The 19,410-nt window shown below is 41.4% G+C and overlaps 1 protein-coding gene across 2 annotated transcripts; it reads right to left on the bottom strand.

Annotated features, from left to right (window-relative positions):
* Positions 1-7,911: 7,911 nt before the first annotated feature.
* Positions 7,912-17,829, bottom strand: LOC115057412 (WW domain-containing adapter protein with coiled-coil-like). 2 transcript variants are annotated; one of them, XM_029524516.1, is made up of 13 exons: positions 17,511-17,828; positions 17,028-17,061; positions 16,162-16,351; positions 15,624-15,715; positions 14,221-14,330; positions 13,959-14,056; positions 13,557-13,838; positions 11,966-12,082; positions 11,496-11,638; positions 11,251-11,342; positions 10,171-10,354; positions 9,431-9,558; positions 7,912-9,336 (listed from the first exon to the last, which is right to left on the bottom strand). In XM_029524516.1, the coding sequence occupies exons 1-13, from the start codon at positions 17,549-17,551 to the stop codon at positions 9,267-9,269; spliced, it is 1,581 nt and encodes a 526-aa protein (XP_029380376.1). In that variant the 5' UTR covers positions 17,552-17,828; the 3' UTR covers positions 7,912-9,266. The 2 variants fall into 2 exon arrangements, with proteins under 2 accessions (XP_029380376.1, XP_029380377.1); XM_029524517.1 differs by lacking the exon at positions 11,966-12,082 and having other exon boundaries at positions 17,511-17,829.
* Positions 17,830-19,410: the final 1,581 nt, after the last annotated feature.

The raw sequence follows: 19,410 nt of genomic DNA, 5'->3' as shown, positions 1-19,410 counted from the left end.
AAGAGGACCGTAGCAGCGTCCCAGACACATCACTATGAATCAGCCTGTTTTTTCAAATGATTGCAAAGAAGACATACAAAAAGCTAACTTCAGAGGAAATGATCTAGCCTTTCACGTTTCATTTTCAATCACGGCCAGAGTGGAGTATGAATCATCAATGCAACTAAAATCTAGAGTACATAAGCTGCAGGGTCTGTGCTGTGCTGAGTGTATCATCAATATGCTTTATACAGTCTCCTGACCTGCCACCTCTCACCAGCTGCCAAGACTTGTTAGAGATTCATTCACTCTTAAAAGAGTTTGGCTTTCTGAAAGGACTGTATTATACAAAAAAAAAAAAAAAAGCAGAGAAGGAAAGGGTTAAAAGGGGGTAAAGAGATAAATCAAGATATATCAGAGGTGGAGCGGCGTCCGGTTAAAGTGGAGTGTTAGTCACAGCTGCTCAGGAGCCATGAAATACAATCAAAGCAGCAAAGGTTCTCGTTTAACCTCAACGGTTCTGTGAGTTTGATTTTATAAAGTAACAGCATAGCGAAAATCTTCTATATGAAACTATAGTGCAGTAAGAGCAGAGAACCAGGCCATGCCCCGTTTGTGGTGAAATCCCGTCTTTGTTCCAGCGTCTGTCTGGCTCCATGTTGGCACACGGTGGCACATGTACAGTAGCATGTGAGTTTAAGTATTAAGCGGTTGGCCTGTCATGAAAATATAAACATACAGGACTGGATGGACCGTGTTTTCAACTAAACAGAACAAATTAAGAGACAACAGGCAGGCAGACTGGGCGTAATGACAGTTGGCTCAAATCCCATTTGGCTGGCAGACCGCCAAAACGTCCAAGAAGTTTCTGCCAAGTCCATCAGTGTCTGCGAGGCTCCATCGGCGTCCGTGCACCCCCAGGCCCAGGAGGTGACTCCAGACCTATGTTTATTTTCTCAACCCAATCATGGAGTCAGTTGTGCTGTCAGGAGTTGACAGGAAAACCCAGCAGCCTGTCAACTCGCAAATGGACTTTCTTCTCTTGGCAAACTGCATCTGCTTATGCGCTGATAGCTAGCTAATTAAGCTAATGTTATATGCATGAGTTAGTATTGTATTGACCTTTTATTGTTTTAAAACGGATAAAAAAAAAAGTCAATGTGGAGGACACTGGCAAGTAAAAAACATGTTAGTCCTTATAGGCGCAATAACTATAAAATCAGATTACCTGATGTTTGTGTAAAAATTACATCCGGTGAAAAAACAGAAGCTTAAGGTAAACACGGCTTTGTTTGAACATAACCGCATACCTCTGCCCATTCAAGGTAGTCTGATAGCTGTATTATCAAAATTAGCTGAACATGCAAGTGACTACTTATGGAACACAAATATTTTCTTCCTTTCCCCACAGTTCCTTTGGAAAATAACAGAAATAACAGCGTACAGCACCATGTCCTGTGATTCAGCAGTTTAAATCCAAAGCTCAACAGCTTCTCAATTCAATGCTGGGATTGGACAAATGCAGCGGTCCTTGTTGATGCTTTAAAAGGGGTCAGGATTATTATTGGATGTCCAGGCACACATTTATTTCTACCAAAGTAAAACCTTCTTTAGTCACACTAAGCAACTTCTGAGCCCCATTGAGCTGCACAAAAGAGAAACTTTTTGGGTTTTGCCATGCAATTACCCGGCAGCTGATTGGCCATTGTTCTCAGAGGGCTAATTGATCTGGCCTAATGGTCCTCCAAGCTGTCTGAGGACTCAACTATTTATTGTTATTAAGCATTCACATTTACAATCCAGCTGTGGAGTACAATGTCACACCATTTCCACTTCCATTAATGTGCCTCTGCCTAATTTTGTCAGCTCTGGGCTTTTTAAGATTACATAAAATTATTGTCCTCATCTGGGGGCTAAGCAGTCTATTTGTGACCATTGAGTAATGGATGGGTCAGCGCACTGATCTTACAGTGCGTCTGCAGTCGGGGATACAGTGAAATTACAGGGAAGGTAGTGAATAGATTGTAGGAACGTTCAGCTCAGGAACCCCACATGAACGAGCAGGACAGCGATTATCAAAACAAAATACACATACCTGGTGACAATTCTGCAAACTGCAAACTGCAAAAACTACAAAAACGCCGCACATTGTGCCTGCAATTTATTGTAACAACCATCCTGCAGTGAAGTGATCAAGCCCCGATCCCTTAGGGAGATCAGACAGACTTTCCCCAGGCCTTCAGTACAAACTCCTGAGACCTCTTTACCATTTATTTCAATTAGTTTCCTTTATTTTCATATTAGATTAGGAACAGCATTGAGAGTCTGTTCATGAAAATGGCTTCTAGTTGTTCTTCTTGCTGTAAGAACTTCTCGTTGAAGACCTGCAGAAAGGTTTGCAGTACAGGCCTGTCCTGTAACTATTATAAAATTAACTCCTAAGACAATTAAGTCCGACCCAAACATGCATCTTTCTGTCTTTAGTTGGAGCTAATGATTATTGTTTTTGGCACCAAGGCAGACGTCCATGTCTTAGTAGGCTGCCTGGCTTATGTACAGGCCATGAATCACTCTACCACAGTAAGTGAGCAGGGAATAGATATAATGATCCATATTCACAGCACGGCCAGAGATTTGGTTTCATAAGGATGCTCCCTCTTTCCGCCCACTGGAATGCCTTTGTAAATGTGCAACAGAGATAACAAGAAGCAAAACTTCAACCACTCTTTTATGATGCTGATCTTCTATTTAGAAGTGAGAGAGTCAAACCACAGAGCAAATATCAAGAAGGATGGCCTAATAGTTCCCCAATTTACTGCTGCTTAATTGCGTCATTTAAGCGGTAGTTTCCTCTCTGGATGTTGAGCAGACATCAGTCCGCTCAGGGCTATGTGTTCGATTGGAGGAGCGTGTTTTCTATGAAGCTTGATTAGTAGATCTGTCTGCTGACTAACAGCACGACCTTGTGGTGAGCCTACATTGTTACAGTTTCTGGAATTCAAAACAAGACTGAGGAGGCTGATGTCACGCAACAATTGGACCTTCATCTGTTTTTGTGTGTCTGTGTATTTAAATATGTATAGTATTTATGTTACAGTATTTATCTTACACCCAATCAGGGCTGACTATAAATGATGTTTATGTCAGGTCATTATATTTGCTGATAAAGAAAGCAAGCTTTTGCGCCGCCTCTTCTCTGCAGCAGATCGCCTGAAATTTGCCTGATTTCGACACGAACAAATTATCCTTGGATGTGCTCCTGCTAACTCAATGGAATCATTCTGTGTAATTTTGCTCTGAGCCAAAAAGCCATCAACTCTCAGTGTGACCTGGATGTTTGTGTCTCTTCTGCATGCAAGTCTTTAAAATGTGAGATGCCAGTGCTTATTCGGAGAGATCCCCAGGCTGGAAATCATAAATTAGTGTGGAGAATAGATGCAAACAAATAAGGGATGCAGAAAGACAACACCAACTGTGAGCGCATCCGTTGTCATTTTGAGGTGCCTCACTGCCAGACAGACAAGTTTTTCACTGGTAAATGACACGTGCCTCATGGTGGCAGTGAAAGCCTTAAAACCAACATAATGACTTATAAAACTTTAATAATGGTGATTAAAGGGCAGTTACTTAGGGAAGTCCCTACAATATAAGCATATTGTGTTATTGTGATACATTGTTCTTCTAAAATGTTCATTATAACAGCGCTGGCCAATTCAGAAAAAAAGTCAGTTTTATTTATTGAATGGAGCTCTCAGTTTATTTTCTGTGACAGGACTGTGTGGATCTGGTTTGAACAGATTTGATGGAGTTAAATCCCTGCTGACACTGTTCACACGCGCACCTTTTGGAAATTCAGAGTCGCAAGTTAACATCGCCTGCCTGCCGTTGGATTGTGGGAGGAAGCGAATATACCCAGAGGAGATCCGTGCAAGCGCAGGGAGATGTCAGCAACCTTAAGTCAAAGGAGGTTAAATTGTCTTTGGCGTTTGGAAATATGTGAGTGCAGTTTCACATTTCCAACTCGGGGCCTTCAGAAATGCCGTTGGTCTTTATAATATTCATACGTATCGCTTTAATAAACAAACCATGAGACTTTTGAGACTTGAAACATTTCCAATAAGTTTGCTCGCAATGGCTCTGTTATATATTATAGCTTAGCTGGCCTGATATTAAATCCACTGACATGATCTATAGCTCACCAACATACAGTATTTGCAACAAAACTCCTAACCCTCACCCTGTGACCATAAAGCCAGCAAATGCAACCATTCTGACAAAATGTAGAAATGAAAATCAAAGGTACTGTTGTCTGCTAAAATCCGGCGGATGTGCGACATTCTGAGAGGCTGAGCAATGACACAACCAAGTTGGTCATCATGTGTCAACGACGGTCTCAGTTTTCTCATTCATCAAAAGTTTTTACAAAGTCAACCAAAGCTAACCCTGCCTCGTGTTCAGCTGAGTTTGGGAAGGGACTGGCCACTCTGATGTAACCCCTCTGGCTGTGATGACGGGAGCAGAGTGGTAGGGAGTCAATGATGTCCAAGGTGTAAATGGTCAGTCCAGAGATGAGGGGGTTGACAAAGACAAAGGGCAAAGTGTGGGCAATGGGAAAAAAGGATAAAGCTGCAAAATGAGGAGGGAAAACAGGGGGAAAGGGAAGTAAAGGTGGGGTGGAGAGGGAGCAGGGCCAAGAGAAAAACTGGGCTAATGGCTGAGCCCACAGCTGGCTCACTTGAATCGGAGGGAACTATAAATAAATGTGTGACAGCAATAAATATACCATGACAGGTAATCAGTACAGTTACCCATGTTCTCCAAGGACACTGCCGGCAAAAGGGGTCAGAGGACATGGTGACTGCCCAGTGGCTCACACGCCGTGACTGATGAGCAGCTGATTGAGGCGCACTGTGTGATCAGACATCACAAAAATCCCCAGAAGGGAACAAACCGAGCGCTGAGAAGGTACCAACAGATGCAGATGACCTAATTGGGGCCGTTTGCGCGAGCACTAAGGGATCGAAGAAGCCCAGAGATCCATCAGTCACCCAGTGAGGACGTGCTGTATATTGGTGTTTACATCAGGTGACAGTGATCAAGCCGAACAGGGTTTAAGCACTGATATACAGTGCTGCCACATATGTTGTCCACAGTGCGTACGAATTCCTGCTACGTTTGGAAAAAGTGTTCACTCTTGTAAGATGAAGATTCGCTGTCTTGGCCTCTCCACATACCTTTCATTGAATAGATTACTGTCATGAAATTAACGTGGCTGTTAGTTTAATGCCGCTTCTGATAGAAGAAACAGAATAAACTAGGAGCTTGAAATGAAAGTGGAGGCAATGCAAGCAGAAGAAGATGTAGCTCCATCAGTCGGGAACAACGGAAGGTGATGAAGTATGAGAACTGAAAGGCTCCTTGAACTGCAGCACGCTGTCAGTCAAAGCACCTCATGGTATGCCATTTGAAGCGATCACTCATGTATGCTAAGCAGAACTTAACAATGTGCACACACTATATCGACATCCGCTTCCCTCTGTGCTGAAAATGAGAAATCTGAGTCCATCCCAAGAGACTGCCTGATTTGTATATGTCAAGTTGACTGCTCAGTTTTAAAAATGCATGAGATATTTCATTTGAGAAGGAAGCTTGTGATTGATTTTTCCCTTTGGAGACAACACCATTTATCTTGAAACAATACTCACAATTGTCCTCCGAAGATAGAGAACCGTTAGCGCCAGTACAAGCTGGCAGAGGATGGAGTTACATTTGCTTCTTTATTATTCAATCAAATAGAATAGGTTTTCAGAAAGAAATAGAGAAAGAGATTTGAGAACAAAAAAGAATAGGCTGCAATAAAAAAAAAAAAAAAAAAAAAAGATTTCAAAACAGTTTTGAGAGGATATCCATACTTATATTCTGAGTAAAAAGGTACGAGCATTTGCTTATAAATCAGCCCTGTCATGAAAAGGTCAGTGTGCCGGCAGGGAAGGGGGTTTTCCAGAACGGTGACAGAGGTGAAATAGAACTGAGATGGAAATGCTACAATTTAAACCCGAACACCCAACTCTGCAGGACATCAGTGATGCAGAGGCTCCAGACTGCTGGTGCAGCTGGATTAGCCCTCACTGAGCGTCTGAACGTATCAGACAAATCTAAATTAGTTTGATGGTCAAACTTTTATGAATCACTAATGAACAGATATATTTTGATAATTCGTGCATTGTGAGCACAAAACCATTTGGTTTTGCAGTCTTTGTTATGTCAGGCTGGACCAAGCAGAAAAAAATGGCTCTACTGTACTCAGTCCGCTCCAGCAATGAAAGTCCCAGATCACATTAGGAAATGGGGGGCGTTTTTAATTGCATTTTCTGCTTTGCTGGAGTGTTGCAAATGAGTTTGTAATGAGAGTAACACAGTGCAGTCTGTGGTGTAACCTGCGCCCTCTGTACAATACTGTACAGTATATGAGGACAAATGAGCTCGGCCACACACGTTTAGAGATCTGCAACAAAGGCTCTCCTTCACGATGAGCAACGAGAAATGAAAGCGAGGAAAAAATTGTTCTGCAGGGTGTAAAAAAATTCATTGGCTTCAGATCTCAGACACACCACTGACCAGTACAAAAGTATAGAAAGGAGTCCCTTTGTTGGATATGAAGTCCTAAACTTTGTTGTGAGGAAAAAAGATTTTTTAAAAAATCTAATTTATTCATATAGCGCCAAATCAGAGTTACAGCAGGCAGCTTAGACATAGAGCAGGTCCAGGACAAACTCTTGATGGGGTTAGTGAAGAGACCCAACACACACTTGGCAACAGTGGCAAGGAAAAACGTCCCTGAAGAGGCAGAAAGCTCAGAAAGAGCCAGGATCAGGGAGGGAAGAAATCTGCCTTGAGAGGGAGAAAGAGAGGGGCAGAGAAATAGGGGAGAGGCAAGGGGCCGGTGGGGTAGAGCGAGATAGTACAAAAAAAAAACAAAACAAAACAAAACAACAAAAACAAACCATTTGTGAATTAATACATAATCAAGACATAGAAGAAAATACCTTGCATGGCAGATGATGAAAGGAGAAAAGCACGCTCTACGGTCTGGTGGTATGACCACATATAAATGCAGAAGTATGATCAGCATCAACAGACGGATCCATAGATGTATACGAGAACCCATTTTTATTGTTAGGTGATCCGTTGTTGATGTAATTTTGGTGAAGCATACACTTATTGTTAAAAGAACTGCAAAGTAAAATAAGTTTGACTCTTTGAAAATCTTTGCCAAGCGTGAGTGGACGCACAGAGGGGGACAAAGCAGAAGGCTCATAAGCCAAACGTGGAGCTGTGCAAAGCTGGAAAAGTTTCTGAGGTGGTCAAAGTGGTTAGGGTTAGGGTTATTATGATGAGTTATTATGAACTCATCATAATCAGCAGCTCTGCACTTTCCCCCGTCATCCATTCTGTGTGTATTGGCTCAGAGCTGGCCCAGAATCCTAACATAGATTGACTTGATCCTGATTTTAATCCAGTCTTCTGCATTTTTTCAGGCTACATCCTACATGCCATGTATAGTAATAAGTTTTCAATCTGATAGAGTAATTAGGACAGAACAGGTACACATAAGCAGAACCAGGTTCACTGTAAAGTAGCTCACTGTCACCATCTTGTGACCAGAGAACCAAACGCCCTTCATTGGCTAATCCACAGACGCAGTCCATATTCATTGATTGAAATTATGTCACATTTTGTACGTTGTCTTGTGCAGAACACAAACCCTCCACTGGTTGCATCAATGCACGTTTTCATTCAAAAATGTACAAACCAAATAACCGATAAAAGACGCCACATAGTAAGTAAACATGGTGTGGTATAATATTTTATTCTCATATTTTATGGAATACAAAGCCCCCACCCCCCACCCCCACCCCCCAAAAGTGTGCACATCAGATCTGGTGGAAGCTATTTTAGGACAAGGAAAAGAAAAGCAAAGAGACAAAGGAATTTACTTGGGTGTAGAAGAGTGCGACTGCAGTTTAATGTGAACGTTTTATATCAAAAGTTTCCTGTCTCATCACAAACCAGTCCTTTAAAAAAAGTAGCCTGGCTAGAGTCTGTTGATAAAAGGGCTGCAGCCACAACAGCTGAACAGAACTGAAAAACAAAACGACTTTCCTGGCTGAGAAAATAAAACATCTTTCCATCGATCTTCATAGCATCATCATGACTACCAGGACGTAATCAATCATGTGCAACAATAATTTAGCTTTACGCGACTGTAAATTCAGTCACTTTTCTATTCTTTCACACAATCTCTCACTAAGCTGCACAAAAGGAATGAAATATTTCCCCAATTGGAACAGGGGCAGAAACAAAATGCTGACAATTAGTGAAAAAAAAAAAAAAAAAAGCCATGAGGGCTATGTTTGAACACAACCTCGTATATACTAGCAGCCAACCTAGGTCCAACAATGTATGCTTTTTCAAAATGACTTTCTAAAATCTGGAGTGTGTTCGTCATAGCCAACCATTGTTGCCCAGTGGATTTGGACCACCAGAGTGCTGATTCCCATCCAAATGGACAAAATAACTGAAATACACTGAAGTAAAGGTCTGGTTGAAGGTCTTGGCTAATCTCATGTCATGACGTATAGAACCAACCAGCTAGAAGACTCACTGGGATGGCAAACCGACTGACAGGTATAGTGAATAAAAAATAAGATCAGTAACATCACTGCTGTTGAAGCCATATATTTCAACGCATGACAGAGTCCATTTCAGAAGTCTGGGGAATGAACAGGCTTGTTCAGCTCCCCCTGAGAAATGTCACACTAATTATGAGATGATTTATTTAGTTCTTTTCCTGACTACTACACATCAAAACACACCAGAAAACAAGTTAACCCAATACGATACACACAATCCAAGGTTCACAGTCTGAAAAGGTGCTGTTTGAAAAAAGCCTCAGGTCCTTTATGTCCACTTGGTTTAAGTGTCCAACTCAGAACTACCAGTTTCACCTTTCAGCGAGAGGATTTCATGTGGTGGACACTGGAAAAAAGTTTTTGGAAGAAGGAAGGAAAAAAAAAAAAAAAAAAAAAAAAAAAAAAAAGGAAGGAAAATAAAAAAGAAAAGACATGTTTGGGATGATGGAGCTCCACTTTGTCAGCTGCTGCCTTCTAGCAGGTTTTCTCAGTTGGAGAATAAACTGGCTGTAGCAGCTTGCTGTCCATGTCTATTCCTCTTCATATCAATATTTTAATCCATCCAACTAAATCCTTTCTTCTCTGCTCAGGTGCTCATACCATGTAGGAGTTCTGGTTCTTCAGCTTGTCCAGCTCTTTGCTCTGTTGCCTCAGAAATAGGATTCTGTAGAAGAGGAGGAAAAGAACAGTACAAATGAATGCATGTGTTTTGTTATCCATAGTTGTGCAGGCCTATGCAAATTTCAACATTTGCTCACCTCTGTTCCCTCAGTGTGGCCTGGATTTCACACACTCTGACCAGGGAGCGCAGGTTTTTCATCTCTGTACAGATCTCAGACATGTACAAGCTGCCCATGTTGTGGATGTCCTCATGCAACCGGGCAGCCTGAAGGAAAGAGACCAAACATTCAAGATTACTCAGTTCCATCAACATAAGCGTACTTTTTCTTTTTTTGTGAATACAATTTCAAATTTTAAGTGAAAGTTCTTGACCCTGGAACAGAAGCTGTCAACTGATCATCTTCCTCTTTGAATTGGACTGGAGTTACCATGGAGATTAGTTTAGTGACTATATTGTTGTGATGAAAATATTTTGTCAGAGTCAATATTGGTTTCATCAGGCCAAAACAGCAATCATAAACACACAGGGAGTGAACAGCATGTAGCGAAGCAAACATTGAAAAAGTAAAACATGAGAGAAACTCAGTTTGGATGGAGGTACAATGTAGATTAGCAGTAAATTATCAGTACTGCGAATGCAGACTGAATAGAAATTGATGTTTAAATAATTTTGATCCACATGACAGAGGATGGATGGAGATGCCAGGGAAGTAAAGGAACTGTAGATTTGGACTGTCACAAGAAACAAAAGAGGTGCCAAGGACAAGAATTCAAACGGAAAATGAACACTTTTGGCTGAAGGGTAGCAAAACCAGTGATGTGCCTCCAAAGAGCTCTGCAACATGAATAACAACAACGGCCTTATTCTGAACTGTACCTGTTTCTCCATGTTCTCTGAAGGCCATCCTTGGATATGTCTGATGAGAGTCTCATCAAAATGAGCTGCCAGGGTGGGAGTGAAGGATCCAGGGGTATCGACCTGGATTTGGCCTGCGCTGTTGGGAGGGACATGGGGCAACGCAGCACCAGACATGTTTGATCCCGCGCACAAAATCTCCTGGCTGGTGGAATGAGACAACTGGTCAACTGTGTGTCAATGGTGAAAATAAAATACAACTGCAGTTTTCTTGATGTTGGGACTGATATTTTTGTATGTTACTAATGGATACTGACTATCAGTACCATTCACTTATTCTCATTTAGTCACATAGTTTAGTCACGTAGTTTTTTGTTTTGTTTTGGGTTTTTTTTTTTTTAAAGGACATTTGTGTCAATAACCAACTGTGCCAACGTATTTGCACACCTAACTGACAGGGTGAAGTAAGGACTAGTGATGGTTATAACATTTTAACAATGTAACTACTGTTTTTCAGTAACCACTCTGCATGGCAGCAGAGTGGTTAGCACTGTTGCTATGGAACAAGAGGGTCTCAGGTTCGGTTCCCAGGCCTGGGGCCTTTCTATGCGGATTTTGCATGTTCCTCCAGGTACTCTGGTTTCCTCCCACCATCCAAAGACATTATGTTTGGGTTAATTGGTGACTCTAAATTGTCTGTAGGTCTGAATGTGAGTGTGAGTGTGAGCGGTTGTTGGTCTCCGTCTGTTGGGCCTGGGTGTGCGCTGCCCTCACCCAGTGTGATCTGGGATTGGCTCCAGCGCAACCCGGAAGCAGATAAGCAGTAGAAAATGAACGTAGTACTGTTTTTCAATGCAGTGCTTTTATTGTAAGTGTTGTTAATTAGAGAGCAAACAAATGTGCAATGTTTCTTTGATAAAGATGGTGAAACTGAGCTTTCTCAGTCATGGTGTAGGATACAATGTGCCAAAAACAGTAGCATACTTTCAGTTCTTGGAAATGTGTAATTAAAATAGATTTCATGTGTTTCTTTACATCCAGTCATTCTCTCATTGCACAAAGATACAGTGTATGAAATTAATTTTGAACTTGAGCTTTTACCTTCTCTGCTGGAGAGTTCTGGGGTCTTCTGGACGCTTCTCTGCGGTCTGAGGCAAGGTGACAGGTCCATGCTTCCCTGAAGACATATTACCCTGAAGGGAGAAGGAAGGAAAGTGGAAGAGTCAGAGAAACAGAAAGATTTAATTCACAAGGTCAGCCAGAACAAAGTTGAGCCAATAGAGAGCCCACGGCTCAGAAACAAAAGTATCTTCTCCACTCTTGAACTATTCTTTTCAGTTGCTCACCCTTGTCTGTGAGGATGCGATGCTGCTGGGATGCAAAAGGGATTTCTGGTTGCCCTGCGGCGTGCCATTCCGTGGTGATACGTACGGCCGTGGTGATGATGCATCTGATGTCAGAGAGACAGGCGACTGACTGGAGTGCTGGGCTATGTAAGACACAGGATAGAAGATATAGTATTGGTGGGGAGGAACATCAGCTTTCATGTATGTGTAAACAGAAATTTGGTGAAATAAAATATGAAAATATCTCCTGATTTTACACATAATTATAGTCAAGCTGAAAAACCCTTAAAAACTAAAACAACTGTCCTGCATATAATGCAGAATTTCAAAAACACAAGGTTGATGGGAACACTGGTTTAACATAGTTTTTTTAAGAAAACTAGTTGGGGGTGGGGAACGCAGTACCCTTCAAAAACAAACAGGAAATTAGTTTGTGTAGCAGATGGTGAGAAACAGTGAGGAGGCCGTACCTTGGTTGGAGTGCTGAGCAGCTGAGAGCAGAGCAGTGACGTTGAAAGCAGGTCCAGCAGTGAGGAGTTTATGAAGCACAGATCGCAAGGAAGCTTGGGTGACAGCAGCTGCCAAGACTGGAGGGAGGAAAGAGGAAATGTGCACGCACGTACGCGGGCACACACACACACACACACACACACACACAGGTGAGTGAGCAAAGATACAACAGCTGAATGCAAAACACACTCAGGTCAGAAAATGGTTAAGATGAGAATCAAATCAGTTGGAAGATGAATCATTTGATTTAAATGATCATCTTACCAGTTAACAACTGGAGGGTTAAACTAGCACACGTATGTCAGGTTCACACAGACAGAACACCGAGATAACCACCGTCAGTGACCAGGTTAGAACACGGACACTCATTAGATCAGTGATGAAAAGACACTGATGTTTTGGCCCACACACAGTGTCATATTCAAAACAACTGTTCACGACACCATGTCCACCATGACTACCCTGTGTTAGTGAAATAACCCATCCACCACTTCTTTTCATGTCCACGAATGAAATTATTACTGTCCATACTTCAGACAAATCACCAATCTCAGCTGACTTGCTCCATATGACCCTTTTGTTTGAACACTAAATGCTCAGTTCTCATACATTTGTAGTTACAAATGTTTAGGATTTCAATGACATTTTCTTCTAGAGAAGTCTGGAGCTATTTTGGTGCCCTTTAAAATGTACTCACATACAATGAATTCAAAGCGAACAGGGTCTTCCTCCTCTTTTATTTTCTCTTATAGAAGTCAAACACAAAATGGTACCATGTAGGCAGAATGTAAACCCTGTATTTGTGAAGATTGTCAGTCATGGTTTCATGCTGTCAAGGCTTCGCATTGCAAGAGAAAACCATTGCTCCTGTCCTGAAGTTATTGTTTTTGAGAGAAATCTGGTGCTAAATACCGAATGAGTATCTTTTGTCTGCTTTTGATATGAGGCCAGGCAGCTGTTTTTTGTACAGTCCTGGATATTCAGTCTCACAGATTATGAGCTTTTCATGTCCCTTTCATTACAAACAGTGGTTACCTGTGTCTGGTTGTACTTGCCAAGCTTGCAGTTCAGGTGATCATTAAGATCTTTGTCATACCATATTCCTCTAACCCTCATTATCTGAGGCAGCAATGGTCATTGGCTGCTTGAATGATACTGTACATTAACATATAGACACTGTCTAATGCATCAACAAAACAACCGCAAGCAAACCACAATTCAACAAAGGATCTGGTGTTATGCATCTACCATCTCTATTCAAAAGAAAATCTGGGATTTTCGACATGCACTTGACCTCTCATTGATTATAACTCAATATAATATGAAGTAAAACCACTGGTGAGCAGCATTAACGCAAAGCAGTAGCTACCTCTGTGATATTGTAAGTGCTGTACAGGATCTAAACACAGCACTAAAAAGTTGCATGAAATGCATTATGTAGAGCAAATGATGGGAGTTGAAGAGGCACAATCCAAAAAGAAACAATGGAAGTCATGTATGCGTTTCAAAGTGAAAAGAAGGGCCAGCTCATACTCTATTTTGTATCCTCACCCTCATTGAGCTTAGCCATGTCCATACTGCCATTATTCATCTGCAGAGTTGCCTGCAGGGCTGGAAGGAGCTGATGTAGGAGGGCTGGATCCTGTAGCAGTGCTGGTGACGGGGACTGGACAGACTGGAGCAACTGCCCCGTAGAGGAAGAAGAGGAGGACATGCTTAAACTGGAAGGGGTGGAACCTACAGCACCAGAAGAAGAATTCAGGCTCTGAGAAGAAGAGGAAGAGGAGGAATGGCTGGCGTTGGACGTTGTGGACTGGTCCCCTGATGTGGTCTCTGAGGACAGACACAACAGAAGTATTACTCTGAACAGTATTTATGCGTACATGTTCAATGTGCCTCTTCTGTATCAGTCTATCCAAAAATGATGAAATGCTGAACAACAGCCATACTTACTTGTTGTGGCTTTGTCCTGCAAGGCCTCTTGTCTGTAGTCCATGTCCCTAGGGAAACTGTTTGCCGCCATCTTGACTGAATCTTTCTGTCGTTGTTCCCTGAGGTAAATTAAACAGAAAATGCAGAAGTGAAAAAATACAGTTGAACCCTCTATTCCTTTTCCTGATTGGCACAATGGGTGATGTTGGATTATATAAAACAGAAGATCTTGATTGTTTCAGTTCATATTGCATATGTTGTGATGACATTTAAGAAAGCTTGCCTTTCCAACAGGTCCTTGGGCTTCTCCCACTGGGAGACCTCAGTTCTACAGTTATAGTAGTACTTCTTGCCAGAGGAGCTGATGTGTTCTGTCCAGTCATCTGCGGGGTCCTAGTGGTGAGACAAAGAGGGCAGGGGGTGTTGAGGAAGTTAAGGGAGATTATAACAAGGAGTACAGCTACAAAAATATTGACTGGATAGTGATTTTGGATTCATTGTAATCGATTACACAACTCAAGTCATTTTCAAAATGAATTTTCACACTACTACAAATTGGAAAACTGGAAAATAGCAAGTCTAAGAAAGAGCAAAGATGAATAATCATTTTGCAAATAAATGGCCCACAAAAAATAAATTACTGATATGTTTATTTGATTTGAAATTAGGGCTGTGCAAAATGCAAAAACCCAAACATAATTTCAGTAGGAACAATTGCTTTGCATTTTGTTTTCACTGAAAAAAATACTAAAATCTGGATGTAATTTTTGTTGGCTGAATGATACAAATGTGTTTGTTTGTTGTGTGGCAAAGAGGATTAGTAGGCACTGACTTATAGCGAAACATATTTTTACTTTTAGCACGCCTACCCCGAAGAAAAAAAACAATCAAAACAAAAACAAAACAACAACCCAAACTTGCACATGGTCTCTTGTACCTCATTAGACTGTTACAAACTTGAAAAGATTTAGATACTCCTCAATTCATTGTATGTTGTTAAAACTTCTGCAGCACAAGTCAGCTAGCCTGTTGTTGAGGGTGGCAAATAAAATAAAGTTTACAAACAGCAAGCCCAAGGCCATTTTGCTGAGACTTCTGGACCTCAAAGTACAGATGAGATAGACAGGAAGGTATAATTATCAGCAGACTCATGTTAGCAAACTTTAAACAAACATCAACACAGGCCATTTGGTAATATATTTCCAATCAAACCAAGCTGTGTATGCAGATAGGTTTGCATTAATTTACATATTTCTTTTTTAAATTTCTCTCAACATACCATACTTCACTGTCCGATTATGTCAAAATACTTTCAAATCACAATATAATCCAACACTATCTGTAAAACATGTTGACCCCAGATGGCCCATATAGTGTACATTATCATACTAAATCAGTGTCATTCTGTGTCAAACTTGACTAGATGAAGTTTCTCCTTATCCTCCTCCATCCAGCAGCACAGATATTTTTAGAAGAAAGTCTAAATCCAAAATCAGATAATCTTCTCTATAGTGGTCTGTTAAACTTCAATCATGCACAACTGTTTGGTAAAAAAAAATTTTCAATGACAAAGAGAGCGATGTCTCTATATAATATCCTGCATACCATGTTCCAAAGCATTGTGACAGCATTTTCTACAGCAAACGCTAAGAATACATTATCAGATGACACTGCAAAGTATCTTACCCTGTCTGCATGTTTGTTCTGAGTTGCATGTGAGTCAGAGCCATGGTGGGAGCTGTTGTTGTGAGAGTTCTCCTGAGGAGAGCCGCTGGTCCCTGCAACAAAAGCATTTATCAAGTAACTGGACATAGAAAATGTTGAGCAAAGTAATAAAGCTTCAGTGACAGCTCAGTTGCAAAAGAATGAAGACTTTTCGTCGCCTTTTATTCATTTAGGTTTGCGTTATTTACAAAAGAGCAGTAATAGCTATGTTGTGATCTGATGAAAGTGACATAATATAAAACTTGATCAATGACAGTATGACAAACACCAACACAAAAGGATTCCAAAATTATCCTTGAGAGAGCACTGATATCAGAAGACTACGGATTTGTTGGTCAGAAATAATTCCATTTCCAAGCTCAGGCTAAGCCACAAGCATCTGTTATTTCTGACTGAGGTTTTGCTGAACCAAGAGGTCAAAGAGGTTTTCCTTAAAACAGCCTTTTAAAATAAAAATTTAAATTGCAAGCATGTTTACGACCATCAGATCCAGGCTTACCATTTTTCCCTCTAACTGTGTGAGAGGTTTTTGCCTTTCCATGCCCAGTGTTGTCTCCATGTCGGCTGACAGGACTTTCATCTGAGCGTCGCAGCATCTTGTAGGGGGGTGTGGGATCAGATGAGCCATCACGCACCTTGTCGTAGCGGTGAAGGCTGCTTGACTGGCTCTTTGGCTGAGCTTTATGGGTCTACAGAGAATGGGAGATACATTTGTTGGGATGTGTTCACATATACGTGTAATTTCCTCTTATACCATCTCACAGAAGGACAAAACATCACTATCAGGAAAATTAATCCTCAAAGAAGTTCTACACTGTTGACATGGTGAAAACAAAACAGATAGGATAAATGATACGTCAGCTTGACTTCAACTTGACTGGATATTTTTACATTTGTCTACAGATGCATAAAAATGTAGCTGTTTGTCAGTATTTCTTTTTTACAGGGGAGAGTTACTTCAGTATATCAAGTAGCTCTCCGTTTTTATGATGCCAATTTTTGTATTTTACTAGACAGTGAACTGTTTTTGATATTGCATACAAGGAAAGGATGTGGCTTGCTAATTCATCCAATTTTCTTTTTTCTCTGAGTTGAGATAAATAGTACGATAGTGAATATATGTGACAGAGTGAATTTCAGCACAGTGTTACCAAAGCACACAAACTGTCATAGTATTGGCTCTTATGTGCTGTTTTTGATAAACATGTCGAGTAATGTATTACATCGATTACAGTATGATTTACTGGACATCCTTCTGGCTGCAGCCCAAGCATGATGGCATAGAGATGTTGGTTTATCGTTTTGATAAGGTATTTTGGAGGAGAACATTGACAGGTAACTGTGAATACGTCTAACATGTCATACCTGATAGGATTGGGAATCCCTTCTGTCGTTGCACCTGTGGAAACACAGCACACGTGTTGTAGTTAGTTTGCACCTTCACCTTTAGCTCACATCAGTTTTCTCTCCTTAGCAACAGACTCTGCTTCATGTTTTAACGTTCGTTAGCTCACTAGCTACCGTTAGCTAAGTTAGCTCGATTTGTCATCTTAGGAACAGCTGTTGGCTCTTACTGTCACTAGTTTAGGTTAATTGGTCACTTCTAAATATATCCTACATAGCATGCCCTGTATACAGAGGGTTTGTAGGTTAGCTAACGCTACGATAACGTTAGTGAGCTTAGCTACAGGAGATATCCGGAACCCACAGCTAATTGCAGCCAAATTGCTAACCGGTAGCACTGTTAGCTAACGGCGACAAGAAGCCACGAATAACCAAACTAGGGACAAATATGAGGTAAAACTACGCATCGTTTTCTTTAAATGTCAAGGTCTGTGCTTGATTTACCCATCGCTGACTCTTGTTGGTTTCCTTGCATACATCACCATCAAGGCCGAGGTGATGTGTGTGTGTGTGTGTGAGGGTGAACCGTGGCCTCCTGTCTGTCTGTCTCACACTTCTCTTTTCTTCAGCTTCCTGATGTTTGGACCCAGTCTGTCCTACCACACAGATACCTACAAGCCGTGCACCGAGCACCAGCACTGCATAGCGGGTGGTCTGGGTTAAAAACCACCCTCAGTGCATCACCTGGCATGTAGTTAAGGTATGCGCTTGGCTCAGCCGATGTAGCTCAGCAGAAGACAGCAGAGACAGGAGGAAACGGAGAAGACAGCGTCGTCTGTAATGTTTAGCCAGGAAAAAAAAAAACTATTTCCGCGTTCACCTTTCATATTAAAGCGAGACAAAAAACATATAAAGGAAAAAAGATGTGTATACGCCTTTAAACGAGAAGGAGCGCAGTCAGTCAGTCACTTGGAGATATTGGTAGGGCTTAAGTGTAAGTTTCAAATTGTAAAACGTCCTCGTACGCATTTTACGGTAAATTAACTAAAGTTGTCCATTGTGTGTGACAAATGTATATATTTTTTTCTTTCTTTCTGCGAGTAAAAACAAACGCCATCTTATCACGACAAAAGTTACGAAACGTTAGGAAAGAAAATCACAGCCCCAGAGTTTGGGCTGTTATTTTGAAGTCGGTGGCTTAACTTCCGGTGCAGGCCCGGCTGTCTGTGGACAACGTGACGCAGCTGAAAACGCAGCTGGTAGGCCGCCGGCTCCTCCTCCGGCTCCATGGCCCGTTGGCCGGCCTTGTTCTGGGACACACCCACGTCCTCACCGCCCTCCGGTGTCTGCAGACGCGAATGGCGTGAACACTGTCCCCTCCATGAACAGCCTGTCTGACAGAGCCCCTCTCTATTTGGTCCGTGCGTGGAGGCTGGCGCTCTGGTCATGTTTGTAAATGGGAATTAGTTCTCAAACATTTCACAGTGTAAAATGAAGATCAATAAATAAATCAAATCCCCCGGGTCTGTTTCCAAAGAGTAATCACTAACCTTTATTTCTGTACTTAATGAGGATAATTCAATATTTGTTTCTCTAAATTGCACATCTGTCCAACCACAGGTCAGAGGTCAGATTGATTATGAAAAGCCAATAGTTGCTTTGCACAGGGGACGTGGCCCCTGATCCAGATCCAATGGACTGACGTGAATGGATTTCTATTGTCACAGGAGTTTCCATCAAAATCCCAACTCCTGTGATAATCAAGTTCGGCACATTTCCCTTTTAAGATACACTTTGATCTTTTAAATGTAAAACCCAGACTGTGACTGCTGTGACCCCCAAGTGTGAACTGATCTTAAAGAAAAGGCTGCTGGAATGATGCTGTTGCTGATATTGTGTTCAGTGAAACCTGTGTAAATAATTGTCTGTAGTGGCAGTCATGAGGAGAGTGACCCTGCTATTGAATAACATTATGGCCCATGCTATTTGATTGCTGTATCGATTAACTGCTGGCTTGATTTAGGTCAGACCCGACACATATCGACTGAAAAAGAGACAGTCTCTTTCACCATCGGGCCAGTTGAACAGTAAATGACTTCTCTCTACAAGTGGATGTTCAAATGCAGCTCTTATCTTTCAGATATTAAGCAATATGGTCTGCCTGTGCTGGCCTAATGGAATGTCCTGTCTCTGGTGAGTGCAATTTAAGTTTTGCATTGTTTGTTGCTTTTCAGGGATATGTTCAGAAATATTATTTATGTATAGTTTCTTATGTCATCAACAACTGAAACATTTAAAAAATATAAGTGAAACACAAATATCAGTGTGTAAGCCATCCTGTAGCCATGCCAGTGGGGCCTTACTCAACAATTTTAGTCTCCAGAGCTTTATCCTATTATCTAAT

This window comes from Echeneis naucrates, chromosome 17 (assembly GCF_900963305.1).
Source record: "Echeneis naucrates chromosome 17, fEcheNa1.1, whole genome shotgun sequence".
NCBI lineage: Eukaryota > Metazoa > Chordata > Actinopteri > Carangiformes > Echeneidae > Echeneis > Echeneis naucrates.
Note: the sequence above shows the minus strand (reverse complement) of the source record. Positions and strands in the feature narration are given on the sequence as shown.